The 19,124-nt window shown below is 58.7% G+C and overlaps 2 protein-coding genes across 3 annotated transcripts in view; both read right to left on the bottom strand.

The window, feature by feature from the left end:
• Positions 1 to 931, bottom strand: part of PLEKHA2 (pleckstrin homology domain containing A2) — a 19,472-nt gene extending 18,541 nt beyond the window's left edge. The window contains exon 1 of the mRNA XM_014955886.1: positions 866 to 931. The gene's annotated coding sequence lies outside the window, so the exon portion shown is untranslated. The remainder of the gene's footprint in view (positions 1 to 865) is intronic.
• A 7,388-nt stretch (positions 932 to 8,319) lies between these two features.
• The window catches only part of TACC1 (transforming, acidic coiled-coil containing protein 1), a 31,402-nt gene continuing 20,597 nt past the window's right edge, over positions 8,320 to 19,124 (bottom strand). For both annotated transcript variants that reach the window (XM_014955942.1, XM_014955941.1), the window contains 10 exons: positions 18,965 to 19,025; positions 18,220 to 18,418; positions 16,519 to 16,574; positions 14,096 to 14,218; positions 13,823 to 13,899; positions 13,449 to 13,492; positions 13,196 to 13,356; positions 12,590 to 12,696; positions 11,992 to 12,112; positions 8,320 to 11,433 (listed from right to left, as the gene is read on the bottom strand). In XM_014955942.1, the coding sequence (XP_014811428.1) occupies positions 11,365 to 11,433; positions 11,992 to 12,112; positions 12,590 to 12,696; positions 13,196 to 13,356; positions 13,449 to 13,492; positions 13,823 to 13,899; positions 14,096 to 14,218; positions 16,519 to 16,574; positions 18,220 to 18,418; positions 18,965 to 19,025 (1,018 nt within the window). In that variant the 3' untranslated portion in view covers positions 8,320 to 11,364. The remainder of the gene's footprint in view (positions 11,434 to 11,991; positions 12,113 to 12,589; positions 12,697 to 13,195; positions 13,357 to 13,448; positions 13,493 to 13,822; positions 13,900 to 14,095; positions 14,219 to 16,518; positions 16,575 to 18,219; positions 18,419 to 18,964; positions 19,026 to 19,124) is intronic.

Here is a 19,124-nt window from a genome sequence, read left to right on the forward strand (position 1 = left end):
GCACCAGCTTTGCTCATTTCCAGGCGACACAAGTCACCCCAACCTCCAGCCCCTCGCTGCTGGCATGCCGGGGGGGTCTGGGGGGGTCTTGCCGTCATTTTAAGGTAAGACTGGGTGTGAGGACGCGGTGCTGTGCCTTTGAAGATAGTTTTTGCCCCGAGCGGTGGCACTCTGCTCCGTGCTGCTGTACAGAGTGGTGCTCAGTGAACCCAGCCCCCAGCACTTCCTATGCCCTGGGTCATTTTTAGAACAAAGTTTTTGGTTTTTTTTTTTTTGGTTTTGTTTTTTTTTTCCCCTTCCATGTTGCAGAAGATTGCCCAAACGCTGTTACAGCAGCCATGTGTGTTCAGCTCTGTGTGACACCGCTCCGGGACCGTGTCACCGCCCCAGGAACAGCCAAAACCACAGTCTGTGGCAGCAAAGAGCAGGTACAACACGCCGGGGCACGGCGGGCGAGGGCCCCCGCTCCGGTGGGGCATCGGATGGGGACAAGCCCCCAGTTCAGGTCCCAGCTCCTGCAGGACCACGGCTTGGGAACACTGCTGGTTCAGGGTGGATTTGGGGAGCTCCCCCTCTCTGTGCTGCCCAGGGTCCCCACAGCAGCACCCTTTAGAGAGTCCCCACTTTCTCTCTGGAGCAGCATCTGGCCCCAAAGCACTTTCTCCCGGCGCTGCCGAGGTGCACAGGGAGCCCTGCTCCCACAGACACCGTGCAAGCGGGGCTTTCCCAGCATTTTCCTAAATTAAAGGTTTTTTGGTGTTTTTTTTTTCCCCCCCCTGAAATTTCCTGTTGGCCCCAGCCAGGGCTGTTTGCCCCATCTGTCCTCACTCCAAGCACAGCCTTCAGCACCATTAATTAAACTCACCCTCCGGCTGGGCAGACGCGGCCGCTCTCCTCGCAGCTCCTACGACCGCAGGCTCCCTCCCCGCTCTCATCCCTCCCCAGTGTCCCCATCGGGGGACAGTCCAGCCCCACGCCCTGCCCGAAGCTGCAGCCCAAACCGCGTCATTTATTAATTACATCAGGAGAAAAGAAGTGATGACCTCCCTCCGCTCCTGCCTCCTGGCAGCCGCTCCTGCCGACGCTCCCGGGGAGCCCCCACGGGACCCCGTATCATCACAGCCTGGTGCACCCAGGGTGGCTCTCCCCTGGGTGCCCGTTCTGCTGTGTGTGACAGAGCAGGGTTTTGGCATTGCCCCTGGGGTACCTTTGAAGGGAAGGTTGGTCCCTGGGGGTAGCTGCTGTGTTATTCCTTGCACTGCCCGTCTCCCCTCGTGCCCGTCCTCACCCAGCCACAAGCCCCACTGGAGCTGGAGCCCCCGGGGTGCCAAGCACCCGCTGTAGGGCTTCTGAGGGTGCCGTAAGGGAACCAAAACCTGAAGCATGAAAAAAACGCCAGTTACGGAAATGAAGGCCACGGCAACTGGGTTATACTTAGAATAAATAAAAAACAAGAAGCAAACAAACAAAGAGAAAGCAAGGAGGTTGGAAAAGCAGCTTTCCTGCCTGGAAGCAAGGCCAGCTGCTCCATCGGGTGAGGACAGACCTGTGTCCTGGCCAGAGCTCTGGTGGTCTCAGGGGTGGGCACCGACCAGCTCCTGCAGCGCTTCCCCCCACGTTTGTGCCCGGGCTCAGTGTCCCACGTGCTGGGGGTACAACCCCCTCCCACCGCACTGCCCACCCCCGGCACCCCTCCCTCCAGCCTTCCCCCCCCTCCCCGCCTGCTTTGCAAAGACTAAACTGTTCCATGGAGTATTTTTACACCGGGGCATCTCTCTCAGACTCGTGACTGGCCCCGCGCCTGGCGCTGGGCAGAGCTCTGCGCTCCCCGGGCACGGTCACACGCTGGTCACACACACTGCCCCTGCCTTCGCTCCGGTGCCTGGCACTTCTCCTCCTGGGGTTCTGTTGTTTTCAATATAATTCGGTGCTGTTGCCTGTCTGGGGGTACGAGCAGCCCATTGAATTCACAAAACCACCCCGTTAGTAGACACAGGACCATGGGGGCATCCCCAAGGCAGGACACATCTCTGCTCCAAGGACTTCGAGGGTCCCACCAGCATCCCCAGAGGAAAACATCCTTCCTGTTCCCAGGGAAGGAGCAGGGCCCACAGCAGACATGGAATAATCTGCTTTTGGGATGTCTCCCATCTAGTGGCAGCAGCCGAGCATCCCTCTTGGTTGGTGTTCACCCTCCCGAGGCTTTTGGTGTCCACGTTCTCCAGGACTTTTGACCCTCTCATCCTCCAGCACTCCCTGCGGTCTCTCCTCCAGGAGCATCCTGGGGCAGGGAGTTCCACGGCTGGATCCCAGCATGCCGAAATTATTTCTTTTCATCTGTTTGAACTTGCTCTTTTCGGTTTCGGTACCTGTTCCCTTTTTTTCTTGCGTTATGACTAAGGGAAACTCCCGGCAGGTTGCCCCGCTGGAGGAGCAGCGGCTGGGCTTCCAGTCAGCAGTTTGTGGCTTGCCCTGCGTTACATTTCTTGCAGGCAAATTCCCACTCTGCTCTGCACGCTCCCAGCCACCCCGCTCCCTCCTCCCTTCATCGCTCCCTTTTCTTTCCTTCCCATAATCACTGCTCACTGTTACCGTTCTCCTTACAAAACAAGGCAGCACCGAGCACTCCTGGGATGTGTGTGTGTGTGTGTGTGTGTGTTCCCAGCAGAGCTTTACACTGCACAAACACTGATTGTCCTGGACCACAGAGTGAGCCCCACATCAACGCTCCCCCCTGCCAACTTTGGGGCCAGCAGCATTCACCAGGCCCTGGCTGCCCCGAGGAGCCCCCGTGCCCAGGACATCCCCAAACTGCTGCTGGCCAGTGAGTGCAGAGCTGGGAGGGGGGACACAGGACCCTCCCCACACCCCACCGATGGTCCCTTGGGTCCCCACAGCAAGCAGAGGGCTGTGTTTGCTGGGCTCAGAGCAGATGCTCCCACATTCCCGATACGGAAAACAAGCAGGAATGCAGTCTGCTCACCCACTGCCCGGGTCCCACAGTGCCACCAGGTGCCATCCACAAGCCTCAGGACATTTGTCCTTGTCCCAACAAACAGCAGCCGAGTTTCTCGTGTGGCAGCTCTGCCGGAGTCCCCCACGTCTCACACCCTCCCCGTCTCACACCCTCCCCAGCCACCCCCCCAAACACTTCATCTCCTCCTTACCTCAACCAGGCACTGCTTTTTTTTCTTCTTAGACTGCAAAACTCTCCTGGGCCAGCCCCACCACCCGCATTAGACCAGCCCCAGGGGTCTCTGGGCTGCAGGAGGACTCCTACATCCATCCACCCTTTCAAGGTGGTGACAAGGGGCACCTGCGGGACCCACCCCCTCATTAGGGTTCAAAGGGAAACCTGGTGGAAAGAGGAGAAGCAGCTTTCTCGGAGGGGGTGGGAAGAGCCAGGGAGGAATGAGTCACCTGGAAGTCTGATCTCGGTGACCGCAGACACACAGTGGGTGTCCGGGGACAAACCCACCCCCGTGCAGCGTGTCGGGGTCGCTGCGGCAGCGTGGGGGTGCCCGTGGATGGTTTCCTCCTGCCAACCACACAAAGAGCTGCTCCGAGCAGTCTGGGCCAACACCTTGCACCAAATACATTCACAGTCTGCCCAGACCCACATCTTTGCAGCCGGAGGAGGTGAGAAACCGCCCCCCTGCAGCTGTGAACCTCGAGTTAGCACAAAGCACCCCAAAATCATCTCTGTCGGGGCGGCGTGCTGGGGGTGGGGGGGCAAAGCCTCCCTGGGTGGCTGCGCTGGGATGCGCTCCCATTCCCACAGGGAGCCCCGGGGAAGCCAAACCCGTTTGGTTGGGGCCGTTCTCCACCGTGGTTGGTTGTGGTTTCCCCGTCAATGAGAGGCCGTGGTCGGGAACACCATTTTTCGGCTGTAGCGTTTATTTGCCTGGTGGCAGCTCGGTCTCCTCCGCACTCGGAGCAGGGGGGGTCCCCGCCGTCCTGCGCGCGTCCCTAGGCTATTGTGGCAAGCAGCTATGGGGGGGTGGCCACCACTGGCCCGGGACCCTCGCTCACAGCCAGCCCAGCAGCAGCGGTCCTGCGAGCGTGGCCACCAGCAGGCTGGGGAAGGCCAGTGGCCGGAGCCCCCCGCCGTTCCGGGAGCCCTGGGAGGGCCCGTTGCAGTTGTCGCTGAAGCAGCATTGCACCGTGGCCCCACCGGAGCCGCCGCGGCGAGCCTGGTCACAGAAGGACTTGTAGGAGCAAGATTTAATGACACTGTCTGCAAGGAAAGGGACAGGGAACACGGCGGGGTCAGGCAGTGCCGGGCATCGGGGGCTTCGCTCCTCCCTGACTCCACTGGAAAGGGGGAAAGGAGAGCCGTGTCCCGGCACGTTACGTTGAGGATGTCAATGGAAGGGTCTCCCCCTGCCCACGGGGCTGCTGGGAGAGCAGAGCATCGCTCTGGTGGCCACATCCCTCCAGGTCACTGCGGAGCACATCGCGCAGCCCCGCTGTGAAATGGTGACCACACGTTTACAGCCACGTGTGGAAACACGAATAGCTGCGGCTCTGGAGAGAACCCCAGGAGGGCAGAGGGTTGGTTTTGGGACCCATCCCTGTCCGTGTCACCGGCCACGTTGCAGCCACAGAGTTGGACCACGGGGGGTGAAGCATTTTCAGCCTCAGAAAAGGACTTGCCCTATGCCAGGAAAGGGCTGTGAGTTGCCTCAGACAAAAAGCATCTTTCTGAAGACTAAAAAATTGGGAAAAAAGCAGATGGCTCATCCCGGCTTCACGGGGGTGAGAGGAAGCTGGCTCCTGGGCTGCCCCGGCAGGTCCTCTGCTCCTCCTCCTCCTCCTCTGATGGTCCCCCAGCACCTCTGGTCCCCCCATCCCAGCTCCTCCAGTCCCCCCCAGCCCCTCTGGTCCCCCCAGGAAGGACTTACTGGGCGCCGTGATGGTGGAGCAGGCGTCGGCGTACTGGGGGCAGCTGTGGGAGCCCTGCTTGTTGCAGTCGTTCTCGTTGGATGCGACGCATTTGTGGCATTTCAGTGCTTTACCTGTGCGGAGACGGGGAGGAAGAGGAGGAGGAAGAGGAAGAGGAAGAGCAGCAGTGGTGAGCCCTCCCAGAGCCCCCAGGGCCATTTTGTGGGTCTCCAGGACCACTGGTGACCCCCAGCACAGGGGCAGGGAGTCACAGGCAAGTGGTGTCACCACTCAGAGCCCAGCAGGAACCGGGGAGGCTGTGGCTCGCAGCAGCTTTGGGGTGTGTGGGGTCTCTCCTCTCCACGAAATTAATGCAAAACCCTTCCCAGTGTGACTCAAAGCCATGGGAGCTGAACTGGGCAGGTTTGCTCTTCCAATCTCTGCTCTGCAAAGCCCTCCCGAAACTGAGAGTCCTCTAATTGCCTTTACAGTAAAAATAGGGAGACATAATACTTCAAAAAAAAAAAAAAATATATATACATATATATCTTTGTCTTCTTATGTTAATGAGCATTTTTGGGGGGAGAAGGGAGGATTCATCAAACCCGTGGAAGCAGGTTTGGGCCATTTGTGTGTCTTTAAAGGGCAGCTTTGCTCGGAAAGCAGCCCCCAAAGGCTCTGCCCAGGGACAAGGGCAGGGACAGGCAGTGACCTGCCAGGGGTGTGTGTGTGTGTCGGGAAGGACAAGTCATCTCCGAATTGTCCTCAAAGGAGGCCAGGGGCACGTCAGATAATCCCCAGCCCCTCGCCCCCGCCTCACCCCCTGCGTCACCGCCGGCCGGAGGTGTGAGAGCTGCTCGACCCTTGAGGAGAGTTGAGGAGCCAGCTGAGCAAATCTGAAAGTGCTGTTATCATTTTATGACAGTCAGAGGCTTTAAATACCAGCACTGTTTTAAATATCTGCAGACAAAGTGCCTCCTCCAAAAAAAAAAAATTAAAAAAAAAAAAGCCAACAACCTAAAGCTGGAGCTCCTGCTCCCGCCTGAAATGATGAATGCTGGATTTCCATGGTGATGGTTAAATTAATGCTGATGTTTGAGGTTTCTATGGGCTTCTCCAGTTGAGCAGAGCCCTCTCGTGGCAAGCCCAGCTCCTGGCCATCAAGGTGGACCTCGCAGGAGGCCAGAGCTCCCACCTCCATCCCATGGGAAAGGAGAAAACCGGTGTCTCAGGGAAACTGGGATTTCATGGGGCCAAACGCCAGTAAACGCCTGCCATCAGCCCCCACTCCCACAGCGGGATTCTTTCTCTCCTGCTTCTCACTTGCAGTTCTTTGCAGCTCAGGACCACCTTTCATCCACCATTTGGGGTTCACCTTCCCTGGGTGCAAAGATCCCGAAACCACCCCGACCCGGCCACGCTGGATGGCATCGCTGAGCAGCACAACCACCTTCCCACCTTGGTAAGATGGTTTGTTGTGATTCTGCCTTCAAGGAACCCAGTTTTAGCTGGAAACACCGCTCTGGCCACGAGGAGCTGCTCTTCCTGGGCTTGGGTGCCCCCTCGGCTCACTCAGGGATAGAGACCAGGGGGCTCCATGGTCCCCACTGGGCACCCACACTTTGGGCAAGGGACAGAGAGAGGGTGAGGGACAGGGTGCTCCTCCAGGCGCTCCCAGGAGGAGAAAGCCACCCTTCTCCCCCAAACGCCATTACTCTGCAGGGATGGGAGCAGGAATGTGGCAGGGCCACCACGAGGCTGAGAGCAGGGATGGGGCACCAGCAGAAGATCAGCTACAGCCACTTACCCCGCACAGCCCTGCCCCGGGCTACCCACACTTACTGTCTGCGGCCAGGGACGTGACGATGGCCAGGGCCAGGAGGGTCCTCAGGGTGGACATGTCCAGCAGTGTGCGGCACGGGGCGCGTACCCCCTGTTTTGTCTTAAGGTCTTACAGCTAATCTGCTTGGGTGATTGGATCACCGGGCTGGGGATAACACACTTACTGCAGCCCCCGGCTAATGCCATCTTAGCAGGGGAGGACGGGACGCGGGTCCCCAAGGGCACGGGCTGGTCCAGGGCATGGGAGCGGGGCAGAGAACCAGCCCGATGCTGCTGGAGGTGGCCGGACCTGCCCGTGCTTGCCAGGCTGGGCTCTGCTCCATGTCCTGCCTTGGGAACCCTCTCCATCTCCAGACACGTTACCTTGGTTGGCTTTCCGAGGTCTTGTCCAAGCCCATCAGCTCCATCCAAAGAATAACCCCTTTCTTGCTGTTTGCAGCAGACAATTTGGGGGAAAAAACCCCAAAAGTTCCCAACAGACCAGAAGAGAAGTGTAAGGTAATGACTGAGAACCCATCCAGGAGCCCCCAAGCTTACCCACTGCCAGCCCCCTGCCAGGCAGGGGATTTACCTGGGGTCAGTGAGGGGATTACACCTGGTCCTGCTGCTGAACACCTCATCCCTGCCCCAGCTCTTCCTCCTGGCCAAGCCACACTGCAGTGCAGCATCACACGAGGGGGGCATCAAAGTCATCTGAGGTCTGAACTTCAGTTTATAAATGCAGATTTGAGGAACAGACGATAACCACACTTACTTCAAACCACCCGCGTCGTAAAGCACGTTAATAAAGACCAGGCAGAATATGGCCCATCCTGGAAGATGAAGCCAGCTTCTCCAAAAGCCCTTCGCCGACCTCACAAACACCACGGGCAGGTTTCAAGAGAGTGATAAACACGATTTTTATTCAGGCAATGAAACATGGAAAAAAAAATATATTAGTAATCATTATAATAATCTCATTTGTGTGAGTGTAACTCTTACAAATATTTACCTGACATATAAAAGGGAAATTATGGTACATATAAAATCGATGGCGATGGCGGTTACATCCGTGGCACAACGCGACGGGGGGGTAGTAGTCAACGCAGAGAAAATTCCTGCCTCGGGGAGGGGGGTGGGGGCGATTTGCAGTGGGGGCGGTCACTGGTTGGCACTTCATTGTGGACAGAGATTTCTGGCAAACGCACACTTGCACACAGCAACACCAGAATTAATAATAATAATAAAAAAACCCCAAAACTCTAGAGTTTAAATATCCCTTTCTGAGAGCAGCGGGGGGGCAGGTCTGCCCCCCCGCTGCTCTCAGAAAGGGATATTTAAACTCTAGAGTTTTGGGGTTTTTTTATTATTATTATTAATTCTGGTGTTGCTGTGTGCAAGTGTGCGTTTGCCAGAAATCTCTGTCCACAATGAAGTGCCAACCAGTGACCGCCCCCACTGCAAATCGCCCCCACCCCCCTCCCCATCTCTGTGGTCCCCCCCCATCCTGCCGCCAGCCCCCCCCTCGGCCCCATCAAACGCCGGCACCGCAGCTCTGCGAGATGCGACAGCCCTGCCCCTTGACAGTCACAAACACACGCCTCCTATTATATATAACTATAACCATTATATATATACTTTTTTTTTTTTTAATATATATATATGTAACTATAACCATATTATAGTTAATAAATCATTCCTTAGGAATCTTCTTTGCCCGGACGGGAGGTGCACGCTGACAGGCACGGGGAGGTGACCGTGCCGGGGTGCGAGGGGCAGCAGAGTGGGACCGGGGGACAGTGGGGACACGGGGGGGGACACGGGGGGACACTGCCAGCACGGGTTATAGCCACGGAGCCACTCTCCCCAGCCTGGCCTTTGCCGGGGCAGGGGGGAGGCTGCAGCCATGGCTGTGCTGAACGCAGGCTGGGAGCGCTGAAATCCAAACTTCTGCAATTATTTGCCACCTCTGGGGTCAGAAAAACACCCCCAGGACCCACCGGCCTCAGACACACTCAGGGGGGGCTCCCAGCCAGCCCCCTGCCCCGAGCCGGCCACTGGGCTCCTCAGAGCTGGCCCTGGAATAGCAAACCTGCCCCGGGCTGGGCTTGTCACCCCCCCTGGCCACAGGAACCCCATTTCATCCCTTGGGGCAAAGTGGGAAGGTAAAAAAAAACATAAATCAACTTTTCCCAGGTCCAAGAGGCTGCGCAGCCCTGCCCTGGGGACCTGCCCCCTCCCGCTCCTGAACAGTCAGCAAAGAGAGAAACCCAGCTCCCTCCCAAATCCCTGGTTCTCAAGGGTTTGGTTTAACTGCACGGACCCTCAGAAGGTCCAAAGGGGCAGCACCTTCTGGGGGTCACTCCCTGCCAACAGCCATGGGAAGGGTCCCTCAGCCAGGCAGGGAAGCTGCTCTGGAGCAGGATGCACAGGAGGAGGAAAGAGAGAGGAGGAAAGAGAGAGGAGGAAAGAGAGAGGAGGAAAGAGAGAGGAGGAAAGAGAGAGGAGGAAAGAGAGAGGAGGAAAGAGAGAGGAGGAAAGAGAGAGGAGGAAAGAGAGAGGAGGAAAGAGGAGGGCAGCACAAAACCCAAAGGCTGGTGAAATGTGGCAGAGTCTGGGGCTGGCACTTGGACTCCCCAAAGAGAAACAGTCCTTGTAGATGGTCTGACAGAGGCTTTTCCACCCTCAACCGGCCCATTCGAGGGACAGGAGGGGAGGACAAAGAAAGAGGATGTAAAAAAAAAAAAAAGAGGAAAAAAAGGGTTTTCCTTCTGTCAGCTGTGCAGAGGGGTGAATCTCCAGCACAGAGCCACGGGCACACGGCTCCGAGCGGCACCAGCCATCGGCTTCCCCCCGGCACAGCGACCAGTCCGGCCACTGGGATAACTGGGAGCGCGGTGAACAGACCAGGGCTCTGGCTAGGGCAGGCTGCTGGCATCTCTGTCTGCTCAAGCGTATAATAAATCCTCTCTATACATAATATAACTAATAAAATATATATCAAGTGTATGGCTCTGGTTTAAACAGATGTTTGCACTGCACGCTCAACACAGGGAATTAGAAAATAGAAGGAAAACAGCTCGATTCTTTTACAAAAAGGTAGCAGCAAAAAGGTTTTCGAAAGTCTTAGCGAGGCTGGGTAGGAAACAGCCCAAACAGCGAGTGTTTCCCTTCCCCGGTGCTTTACAACTCCCTGTCCAAGGTAATAGCAGTGAATCCTCCACCCCGGCACCCGCTGCCAGGAAAACACGGCACCGCGCACAGCAACCCCCCCAGCAAGGCTGGCTCACACTGTGGCATTACCAGGGGGGCACACACGGGATCTATAGGGGATTTAAACACATCACACACCCCCTGAGCCCCCCCCCTGCTTCCCAGCACAGCACAAACGCAACCTCAGCAATTCAAAAAAGCAAATACCTCCGGAGCCGAGCAGGCAGCCTGCGCCCAACGTCAGACCTTGGGCTGCATCCAGACAGATCTCACAGCGCGTGTTACTGCTGCCTGGATCTGCCTTTGCCTGTGAGGGCTGCCTTTTGTTTGGTTCTCTTCATATTCGGTGCTGTCAGGGCATTTCTGAGAGCAGCCAAGCCCCCGTGCCCCTCTGCGCTGCCCGGGGAGAAGGGCTGTCAGCCAGCAGGATCCTGAAGCAGCTCCGGGTTTGCTTCCTTCCTTCTGCAGCACCCACAGCAGGGACCTGACCCCACCTTGGCACGGGGGAACAGCAGCAAAAGGCCAGATTTGTGCACTTTAAAGCCGGCTGGAAACCCCAGGTGAACAAGCCTTGGGAGGTGAACGGGGAAGACAGAGGGACAAGCCCCAGCTCTCCAGGACCAACATCTCCCCTGGTTCTCAAACATCTCAAGCCCTGCACTGCCCTCGCCAGGCTCTCCTTTGAGGGGACTGATGTGACTACTGGTGAAGTGGCAGAAGAAGTGAGCAGAGAGCCCGAGTGCTCAGAAATGCCAATAAAGTGCTCAAATGCAGAGACGTGGGCTCCCTTCGTCCAAGACTGGCACGGCCAGGGATGAGGACACACCGTGCTGTGTTTCACCCGTGTACCAAAGCCTGGGACCAGCCCCAAAACCCACCGACCTACTGGGAGGCTGCTTGAGCCAGGGGATCCAGGCTGGTGGCCCCAAACCATCTGTGGCGGGTGCCTGAGGTCTCCCAGCCCCTTTACTGGGCACCCATGTCCCAGGTCCCCTTCCCCAGTGCCAGAGCCATCAGCTCCAGCCCTGGCATCACCCACGTCCCGGGGCAGGACCTGTGCAAAGGAGCAGGTGAGGACAGCAAGTGACAGAGCGTGTCACAACTAGACAAAGGGACACAACTAGACCCAAACCAGCCCGGCCGAGGGGGACAGAGCCCAGGGTGTCACCTCCCAGCTGAGAGGTGGCATCTGTGCAGGCAGAGAGTGTGGTGGCCACCAGGAAGGACACGCATGCCCAGCCTGGCCCCAGAGCCCTTGGGGGACAGAGACAGGGACAGTGTGGGGACCGGCTCTCCTTGGGGACAGCGTGGGGACTGGCAGCTGATCGGAGCAGGCATCTGGACGTGTGTCCTTCTCTGCCAGGGGGCTCCTGGGGGTAGGACAAGGTGCTCGACGTCGGGAGAGAAGCGGCCGGGTGCGGAGAGCGCTGGGGGGGGCGGGGAGGCTCAGTCCGTCTTGCCCAGCTTGGCTATCAGCTCGTCACAGATCTTGGTCAGCTCCTCAATCTCCTGGTTCTGGAGGAAAAGCAGCCCCTGAGGACCCCCGTGGCGGCACAGATGGGGGATAACGCCCGGGCCCATCTGCCACCAGCCAGCGCGGGAAGGGGCAGCCAGACCCCACGCCTGTCCCTGCCAGAGCCCCTCTGGTCACCACCCGTGGGGACCCCCGGGGTCACCCCTCCTTGTCCCCAGCAGACCCTGGTGCTGCGCAGGGCTCGGCTACGAGAGGGCACATGTGGGCAAGCTCTGGGCACAAGCCACAGCAGCCAATGCATGCCAGCCCTGAACTGGCCACCTCACTGCACGCAGCCATGGCCACCCCTGGGCAGAGCCTGCATCTCCTTCCTTGTGAGGGGACGGGGTTGTGCATTTAAACAACAACAACAAAAAATTTAAATCCGCCACAAAGCACAAACAAAACAAGCAAACAAAAAAAAATACCCCAGAGAAGCCAAAACCACAAAATGCTTTAAGGACCAAAGAATCTGAAGGAGCCCCCCGATACCAGCAGGATGCTCAGGGCAGGAGAAGGGGGGTCCTGAGGGAAGGCCCGCGGAGGAGGGGGGGTGTTACCTTCTGCTGGAGGGCTCTCTCCAGGGACTCCACCTTCATCTGCTCCTTGCGCAGCCCGGCGTGCAGCGCCGCGCTCTCCGCTTTGGCCTTGGTGCGCACCTGGGCGATCTCCTCGTTGGCTCTGGGGTTTGGGGACAAGGGGATGGTGGTCACCTCTCTGGATGTGGGGGGGAGCACCACGGCACGACCCCCGGACCGGGCGGCATCAGCAGGACCCAACTCCTGCTTCCCCGGGTGTCTCTGAGGTGGTTTTCCCACATGGAAAACCTGCACAGAACAGCACGACCCCTTCGCACGCCACGGCCACGAGCCCTCTGGAAGGCAGGAACTCGTTAAGTTGACCGTGAATAGACCCTGAACCTCAGTTTCTCCATTAAAAAAAACCTAAGCAGAGATTGGAGATTCCAGTCAGGGATTTGTGCTGTTTCTTACAGCTGTTTTAAGTCAGTTGAGCCCGTGGCTGTAAAAGGCAGATTTTCACATCAATAAGCTCCTGCCTCCCAGCCTCAGGAAAGCCAAATGGAGACACTGCCCTGCAAGGTCCTCAGCTGCCCCCAGAGCCCCTCCGCACCCCCAGCCACCTCATGCATGGCCTTACTTGTCTAATTTTTCTTCTGCGTGGACTTTCAGGGCCTGATACCGCTGCTCTTCCTGCTTGACCCGGTTTAAATAATCTTGAGCGCACTTCTTCAGAGCTTCTTCATTCTGGGGAAAAAAAAAAGCACATCCATCTGCCCTGGGACTGAGCATGGAGAAATTGCTCTGATGGGGGGATAGATCCTGTTCTGAGTGTAAAAGGGAAAAAAAGGCTGTAAGCAGAACCAGCTTCTCCCTTGTGCTGGAGCCCCGTGTGGAGCGGGGGGCAGAGATGGGGTGCAGATGGAGGCAGGGGTCTCTCGGGGTGCTTCACCCCGGTACCTGCTCCTCTGCCCGGGGCACGATGCTCCGCTGCCAGAGAGAGTGTGGAGAAGAGCCTGGCTCCTCCACCAGCTTCCCTGGGCATCTGAAAGGCTCTTTGTTTGTCCATCAGAAAGTGGGCAGAGGAAAGAGTCCTCTGAGCAAAGGCTGGGGGTGGGAAACAGCAGCGGGTGGGATGGGAGAGCCAGGGGGCTGCAGCCTGGGACAAAGTGGGGGCAGTGGTCCCCGGGAACGCCGGGATAAGCCACCAGGGCTGCAGGGAAAAAGAGGAAACCAAGGTAAGGACCTTCTTAAAGCCTTCTAGGACGCCCTTCAGGTTCTCATATCTCCTGAAGAGATCCGACAAGGACCTCTCCACCGAGTTTAGGTCTGCCAGAGCCTGGTCCTTTTCCATCGTGAGCTGCTGCAGGTTCTTCTGAGATGTCATGTTTGTCCTCTGCTCATCCTCTGTGATGGAGAACAAGCAGCAGGGACACGGTGACTGAGCGGGGAGGGCTGTGACAGCCCCCTCCCTGCCCCACATGGCGACGGCACCCTACCTATCATCTGGGCAATGGTCTTCTCGTACTCAGCCACGATTTTCCTGGAAGAAAAAGAGGAAGAGAAGCAGGTAAGAGGCAGCAGTTGTTCCCAGACATGCACCTACAGCTCTGCTTCCCCAAGGCCCAAAGGCAGCTGGGACAGAGCGATGCCCATGGTCACTGCTCTGCCCCAACACCCCCCTCCAGCCAGCGCAGCTAATGGGATTTTATTGCTGCAACAAAGGAATAAAAGCACACCACCACGGCACAAGCACAAAGAGCACGTGTTTCCTAACATCTCCCACCCTGAGGATGCCGAGCCGTATCATCCCATCACGGCACACAGCACAGCACCGCTCCGGGCAGGAGACTGGGCAGGAGAAAGCTTTTACCTCATCTCCAGGACCTCCTGGCGGCTCTCTTCATATTTCTTCTTCCACGCATTGGCTTCGATCTCCTTTGTGATTATCTAAGGTTGTGGCAAACACAGGACCCTTGGGATGTGCTCTGGGGGGTTTCCCTTGCTGCCCCAAGGGGACGTGCAGGAGATCGGACCCCCCCCGGGCAGAGCAGAGCTGCCCCCACTCCCCCCACAGCAGCCGGGATGGGGTCTGGGGTGCAGGGAGGGACAGCCCCGGGGGGACGATGGGGTCCCCGGCCCTTACCTCCTCCCTGATGAGGGTGAGCACGGCCGTCTTCTCCGATTCACTGAGGCAGATGCCGTCCAGGGGGCTCTCGCTCCTGCTCACGCCGCTGACAGCCGTGGGGGGCTTGTCCATGGGGTTGCCCTGGGGGGAGTCACCCAGCTGGGATGCTGCCTGGGTTTCCTTTTCACCCTGCTCTTCCCATTTGGAGTGTTCTCCCTGACTTTATCAGCCTCCTCAGGCACCAAACCTCCCAGTCCACACACCCCCACAGCTCAGAGCCCAGTATCAGGCACGCACAAAGCCCAAATGGGGTTTTTAGTGCATTTTCTGCCCAGTCCCTGGCCGGGAGCCGGAGGACACCCACGGGCTGCCCTGGGGAAGCAGCATCCCATCGGGGAGATGGAGCAGGGGCCCAGACCCAGCCTGGAGCAGAGACGTGCTCACCCCTGACACCCCTGCACTTTCCCCAGGGCTGTTTTTAAGCATCTCCAGCCCGTGGAGGAGCTTTGCTGAGTGTGAGCCACATGCCGGGGGGCTGTGAGGGTCCGAGTGGCCCATCTCCATCACCTCCCAGTCAGGTGGAGATGTCACTGCAGCCAGAGCATCCAAATCACTGCTGACACTCACTGGCCCTCACTGATGGCCCCGAACGCAGGAGGAGTGAGGGGAGCAGGTGGCATCCCCCTGTGGAGCAGCTCTGAGACTGCCCCTGTTCCCCTCCCCAAGGGACGGCCCCCCTCAACCCACTGTGCCCCAAATCAGAGATGCTCACACAGGGCTCCCAGCACCCTCCTGGTCCCATCATGGGGGCTCCTGCGGGGGCCGAGGTGGTGGTACCCCCATTGCTCCCTGCCATCTCCCCCCAGAGACCAGCTCCTTCCCACCAGTGCTGCAAACTGGGGGGACCAAACTGGGGGGAGAGCTCATCCTGCCTGGGTGCTGGCCCCATCCCTTCCCTCATGAGGGGGGGCACGTCCTGCAGCCTGAAAGGCCTCCAGAAAAGCATTCCTTCAAACTCAGGCTTACGCCACCGCCTGTTCCTCCTTTTATCATCCCAGCCCAAGTGACAGCCCCGAGCAGCCATCTCCTTGGGAACCGTCTGCCAGGCCATAAATAGAGAAGTGCTTCGGAGGAGGCATCTGCTTTTGCTGTGTTTTGGAAACGAGAGCACTAAAGCACTTCTCTTCCCCCCCCCTCCTCCTCCTCCTTCCCTGCGCTTTAACCACTGCCCAGGTTCAAGCACAATCAAGCCCTTCACAGGCTCTGAGTTCTGCTGCCCATGGCAGTGGGCAAGTGATGGCCGGTGGCATTAGCCACTCCCGGGTGCAGATTTGGGTCCAGGCAGCCTCACACCAGGATGGTTTAGCCCTGTGTGGTTTTGGGAGCAGCCCCCACAGCCTCTCCCACAACCAGGCACACACCTGAACACCCACAAGTACCTCTGCCCACTGCCTGCCCCATGGCCATCCCCCCCACAGTGGGGTTTCGGGATGACCCCAGCTCGTCTGCAGGAGCAGGGTCTGCCCGGGCTCTCCCCAGCCCAAACAAAAGGTTCACTTTGCCTAATGTCCTTGTGGGGCTTAGCGCAGTTAAATCTGTCTCAGAGAAGCTCATTTTGCTGATGTTGCTAATCTCATTGTCATCTGCTTGCCACCTCGAGCAGCTTTGGCAGGGGCAGCTAAGCTGGCACGGGGTCCCCCCTGCAGCAGAAGGGTCTCGGGGCCACTCCGATGGCTCCTCGGGCACTTCGGGGGTGTCCCTGGGCAGATGAGCCACCGCTGGGCTGCCAGGGTCCCTGGTGGCTGCAGAGCCAGGGCTGTTTTCATTAATTCCCCCATCCCTGCTGTCAGCTTCCTTCCCAAAAGCAGCGTCTGAGGCTCCTTTGCAGAAGGGACAGGCACCGACCGGCCGTCAGAGCCAGCCCCAGACTCCTCCACGTGAGACACAGCCCCTGTCCCGCGGCTCGTCCCTTCCCCACCATCTCCTCTGCCCTTTCACTGTCATTCAGCCATTGCCAAATGCAGTGTTAGCTCTCGCTGCCCTCCCACAGCTGCAGCCCTGGCTCCTCACCAGCCTCTCTCCATCCCCAGCCTCTCTCCATCCCCAGCCTCTCTCCATCCCACCCACGAGCGGCAGTGCCCACCCCGGGGGAGCCGTCCTCTGCCAGGATCCTGCTGGGAAACCCCTGCGAGAAGCCCCGTGGGGACCTGGCTCCCAAAGAAACTCATTCCGGAGAGGTTTTGGTGGCACTTCTGGGATTAGCAGCAAGGTTTGCTGCAGTGTCCCACCCCCCCAGCCCTCTCCATGGTAGGGCAGGAGGATCAGCCCCCCTGCAGCCCCACTGCACTGCACCCCACGTCGGCACCGCTGCCCCCCATTGCCACCCAGCACCACCCCGAGCATCCCTGTGGGAGAGGGAGGAGGAAGCAAGAGGCACTCACAGGGAAGGTGCCAGGTCCATCCTTTTCCATCTGCTTGGAGAACTCCTTTTCAAAGCCTAAAGAGAAGGAAATACAACCTCTCAGCTACCTGGAAACAAGACCCTGGTGGCACATGTGGATTTGCTGGGATGCAGAGGGGTACCCCCGAGTCTCTACATCCCCTGAGCATCCCCTCCCACAAAGGCTTCTTTGCCCTCAGCTCTTGCCCTGGCAGGAAGGATGCATCCCACATCCCTATCCTGGCTCCTGCCCTTGCAGGGAGGATGCATCCTGCATCCCTGTCCCCTGGCTTCCACCCTGGCAGGGAGGATGCATCCTGCATCCCTGTCCTGGCTCCTGCCCTCGCAGGGAGGACACATCCCGCATCCCTGCCAGCCTCCCCTGCTGGAAACCAACACTCCCCTCTGGTGGCAGTCCAGCCCCGTGTCCCCGTCACTGCCACCCACACCAGCCATTACTGGGGACCACGGGGGGACCAGGAGGAGGAAGAGGAGGAAGGAAGGTTTACAAGACGTCCTGCACTTTGCCGGCCGGCGTGGGCAGGAGACATCCCTGGGGTGAAGCCCGGCTGCTCAGACCACTCTGAAGGGCAGAAGCCTCAGCCCACGCCAGCTGGTCCCAGGGCTCTCCAAAGGAGCTGCCACGTGGCTCCTGCTGTTCTTAACAGCAGCCGAGAGAAGAGAAAAGCCATGTCCTCCTGTCCACAGCACACGGGACACCCTGCCTTCTCACAGAGCCTGGGAGATAATTCATGAACCTCCCTCAAACACCCGCAGACACGACTGTGTTAACTGGGCAAAGAGAAAAAGCATTGCTAGAGCCCAGCTAGGAAAGGAAGGAGGCCACGTAATGTGTGTGAGAGTGGATTTCCTAGTGTTTCCCCCTATTTATTCCTGTCCTTGGTCACAGCACCGTCCCCACAGCCAGCACTGAGCCCCTGCTCCCCTGCCTGGCCCTCCGCGACGAGCAGCCATAAATAAAACCTCCCAGCCTCTCCGCTGACGATCACATTTTTCCTCCCTTGGGAGACAAAGGGCTGCTCTCCTCCCCCGGGAGCCGCCAGCTCCGCAGGGCTCTCATGGGGAGTGATGAATGGTGCCCGAGCAGGGGAGAGCTGCAAACCTTCCGTGCCGTAATTCCTCCTGCTCGCACCTATAACTCTGCTATTGATTAAATGTCAGGTTGCCTGGCTCTTAATTATTTTTTAATGGGTTGGTCAGAGAGGCTAATTACATCAGAGACTGACAGCAAAATGCCACCGGGAGCATTAGCGGGGGTCTCCCATGGCGACGGGGAGATCTCCATCAGTTGCAGCCCTTGTGCTGGGACAGGGAGCCCCGGCAGCCCTGGGAGCATCCCGGCTGCACGGCTCGGCTCACTGGTGGGCACTGGTTTGGGGAGGGCACTGGCAGTGTGTGCCATGGGCAGGGAGATGGAGCATCATGGACCTGAGCCACCTCCTCCCGCAGCGCCATGGGAGAGCGCTCTGCTCCGAGAGAGCCTAAACACAGCCCACACCGTGATTTTTCAATGGAAATAGTGCAGAGGTTTCATTAGAACTTGCAGCAGCCTCCAGCCCTGTCAGTATAAATAAAGGGTGGTGAAGCTGCGTTGCCTCAGCAGCACCACTTCCCTGCTGGAGGCTGCCTGGCTGCACGCATGGCACATCTCCGGAGCCAGGGGCACAGGGATGCTCCTTACCTGCCTCCGTGCCCTGCTTCGCCGCTGGCACGGGGACGTTGGAGCACTCGAAGTATTCCAGCTCATCTTCCGGCTCGCCCTTCTTCTCCAGCCCGGCCGGTTTCTGCGCAGCGGTGGTGGAGGCCAGCTTCTCCTCATCAGTGGCACGTCCATCCCGATTTGCAATATCTGGGATTTCTGAGATCAACGCTCCCTCATCCTGCAGGATCAAGGCATGCGGTTAAGCAGGACTGAGCTAATCCACGGGGATCAGGCAACCGGGCTGCCTGGAGAGTCGGTGGAAGGCACGGGAGGATTAGCAGAGCATCCACCGCCAAGCTGCTCCCCACCGGCTCCTCGGCAGGTTTTGGCAGAAGGAAACACATGGTGCCAGGGACAGAAGTGATTAACGAGCAAAATCCATTAACCCAACCACAGAGCTCGGTGCTCTGCCCTGCTCCACGCTGGGGACAGGGCTGAGATGGTGCAGGGACACAGTCCCTAAGGAACCACGGGGGAAACAGAGAGGGTTTACTGGGTAGGAACCCCCCTGCTAAGGGACAGGCTCACGTTGGCGTGGGCCCCAAGGTCTCCTCCCTCCCTTCCCACCATGGAAATGCCCATGGAGAAGATGGCCGGGAGCTGCCACTTCCAGGGAACCATCCCCTCGGACAGGGGCTGCTCGGGTGGTCGCTATCCTGGAGCTCCCCCCACCACCCGAGCATCCTGTGCCCATCCAGCGGCTCCGGGGTGGGATCCCACCTACCTGAGGGGAATCATCCAGGCCCAGGGGCTGCGCCTCGTAGTGCTTCACCTTGCAGCCGCTCCTGTGGGGAGAGAGAAGCGGGGGGCTGAGCTGAGGGCTGGCGGGGGCTGCGATGGGGGGGGGGAGGGAGGTTGGGGGTACGTGCGAGACAGGCCAAGCA

The sequence above is a fragment of the Calidris pugnax genome, unplaced genomic scaffold, assembly GCF_001431845.1.
Source record: "Calidris pugnax isolate Ruff unplaced genomic scaffold, ASM143184v1 scaffold314, whole genome shotgun sequence".
NCBI lineage: Eukaryota > Metazoa > Chordata > Aves > Charadriiformes > Scolopacidae > Calidris > Calidris pugnax.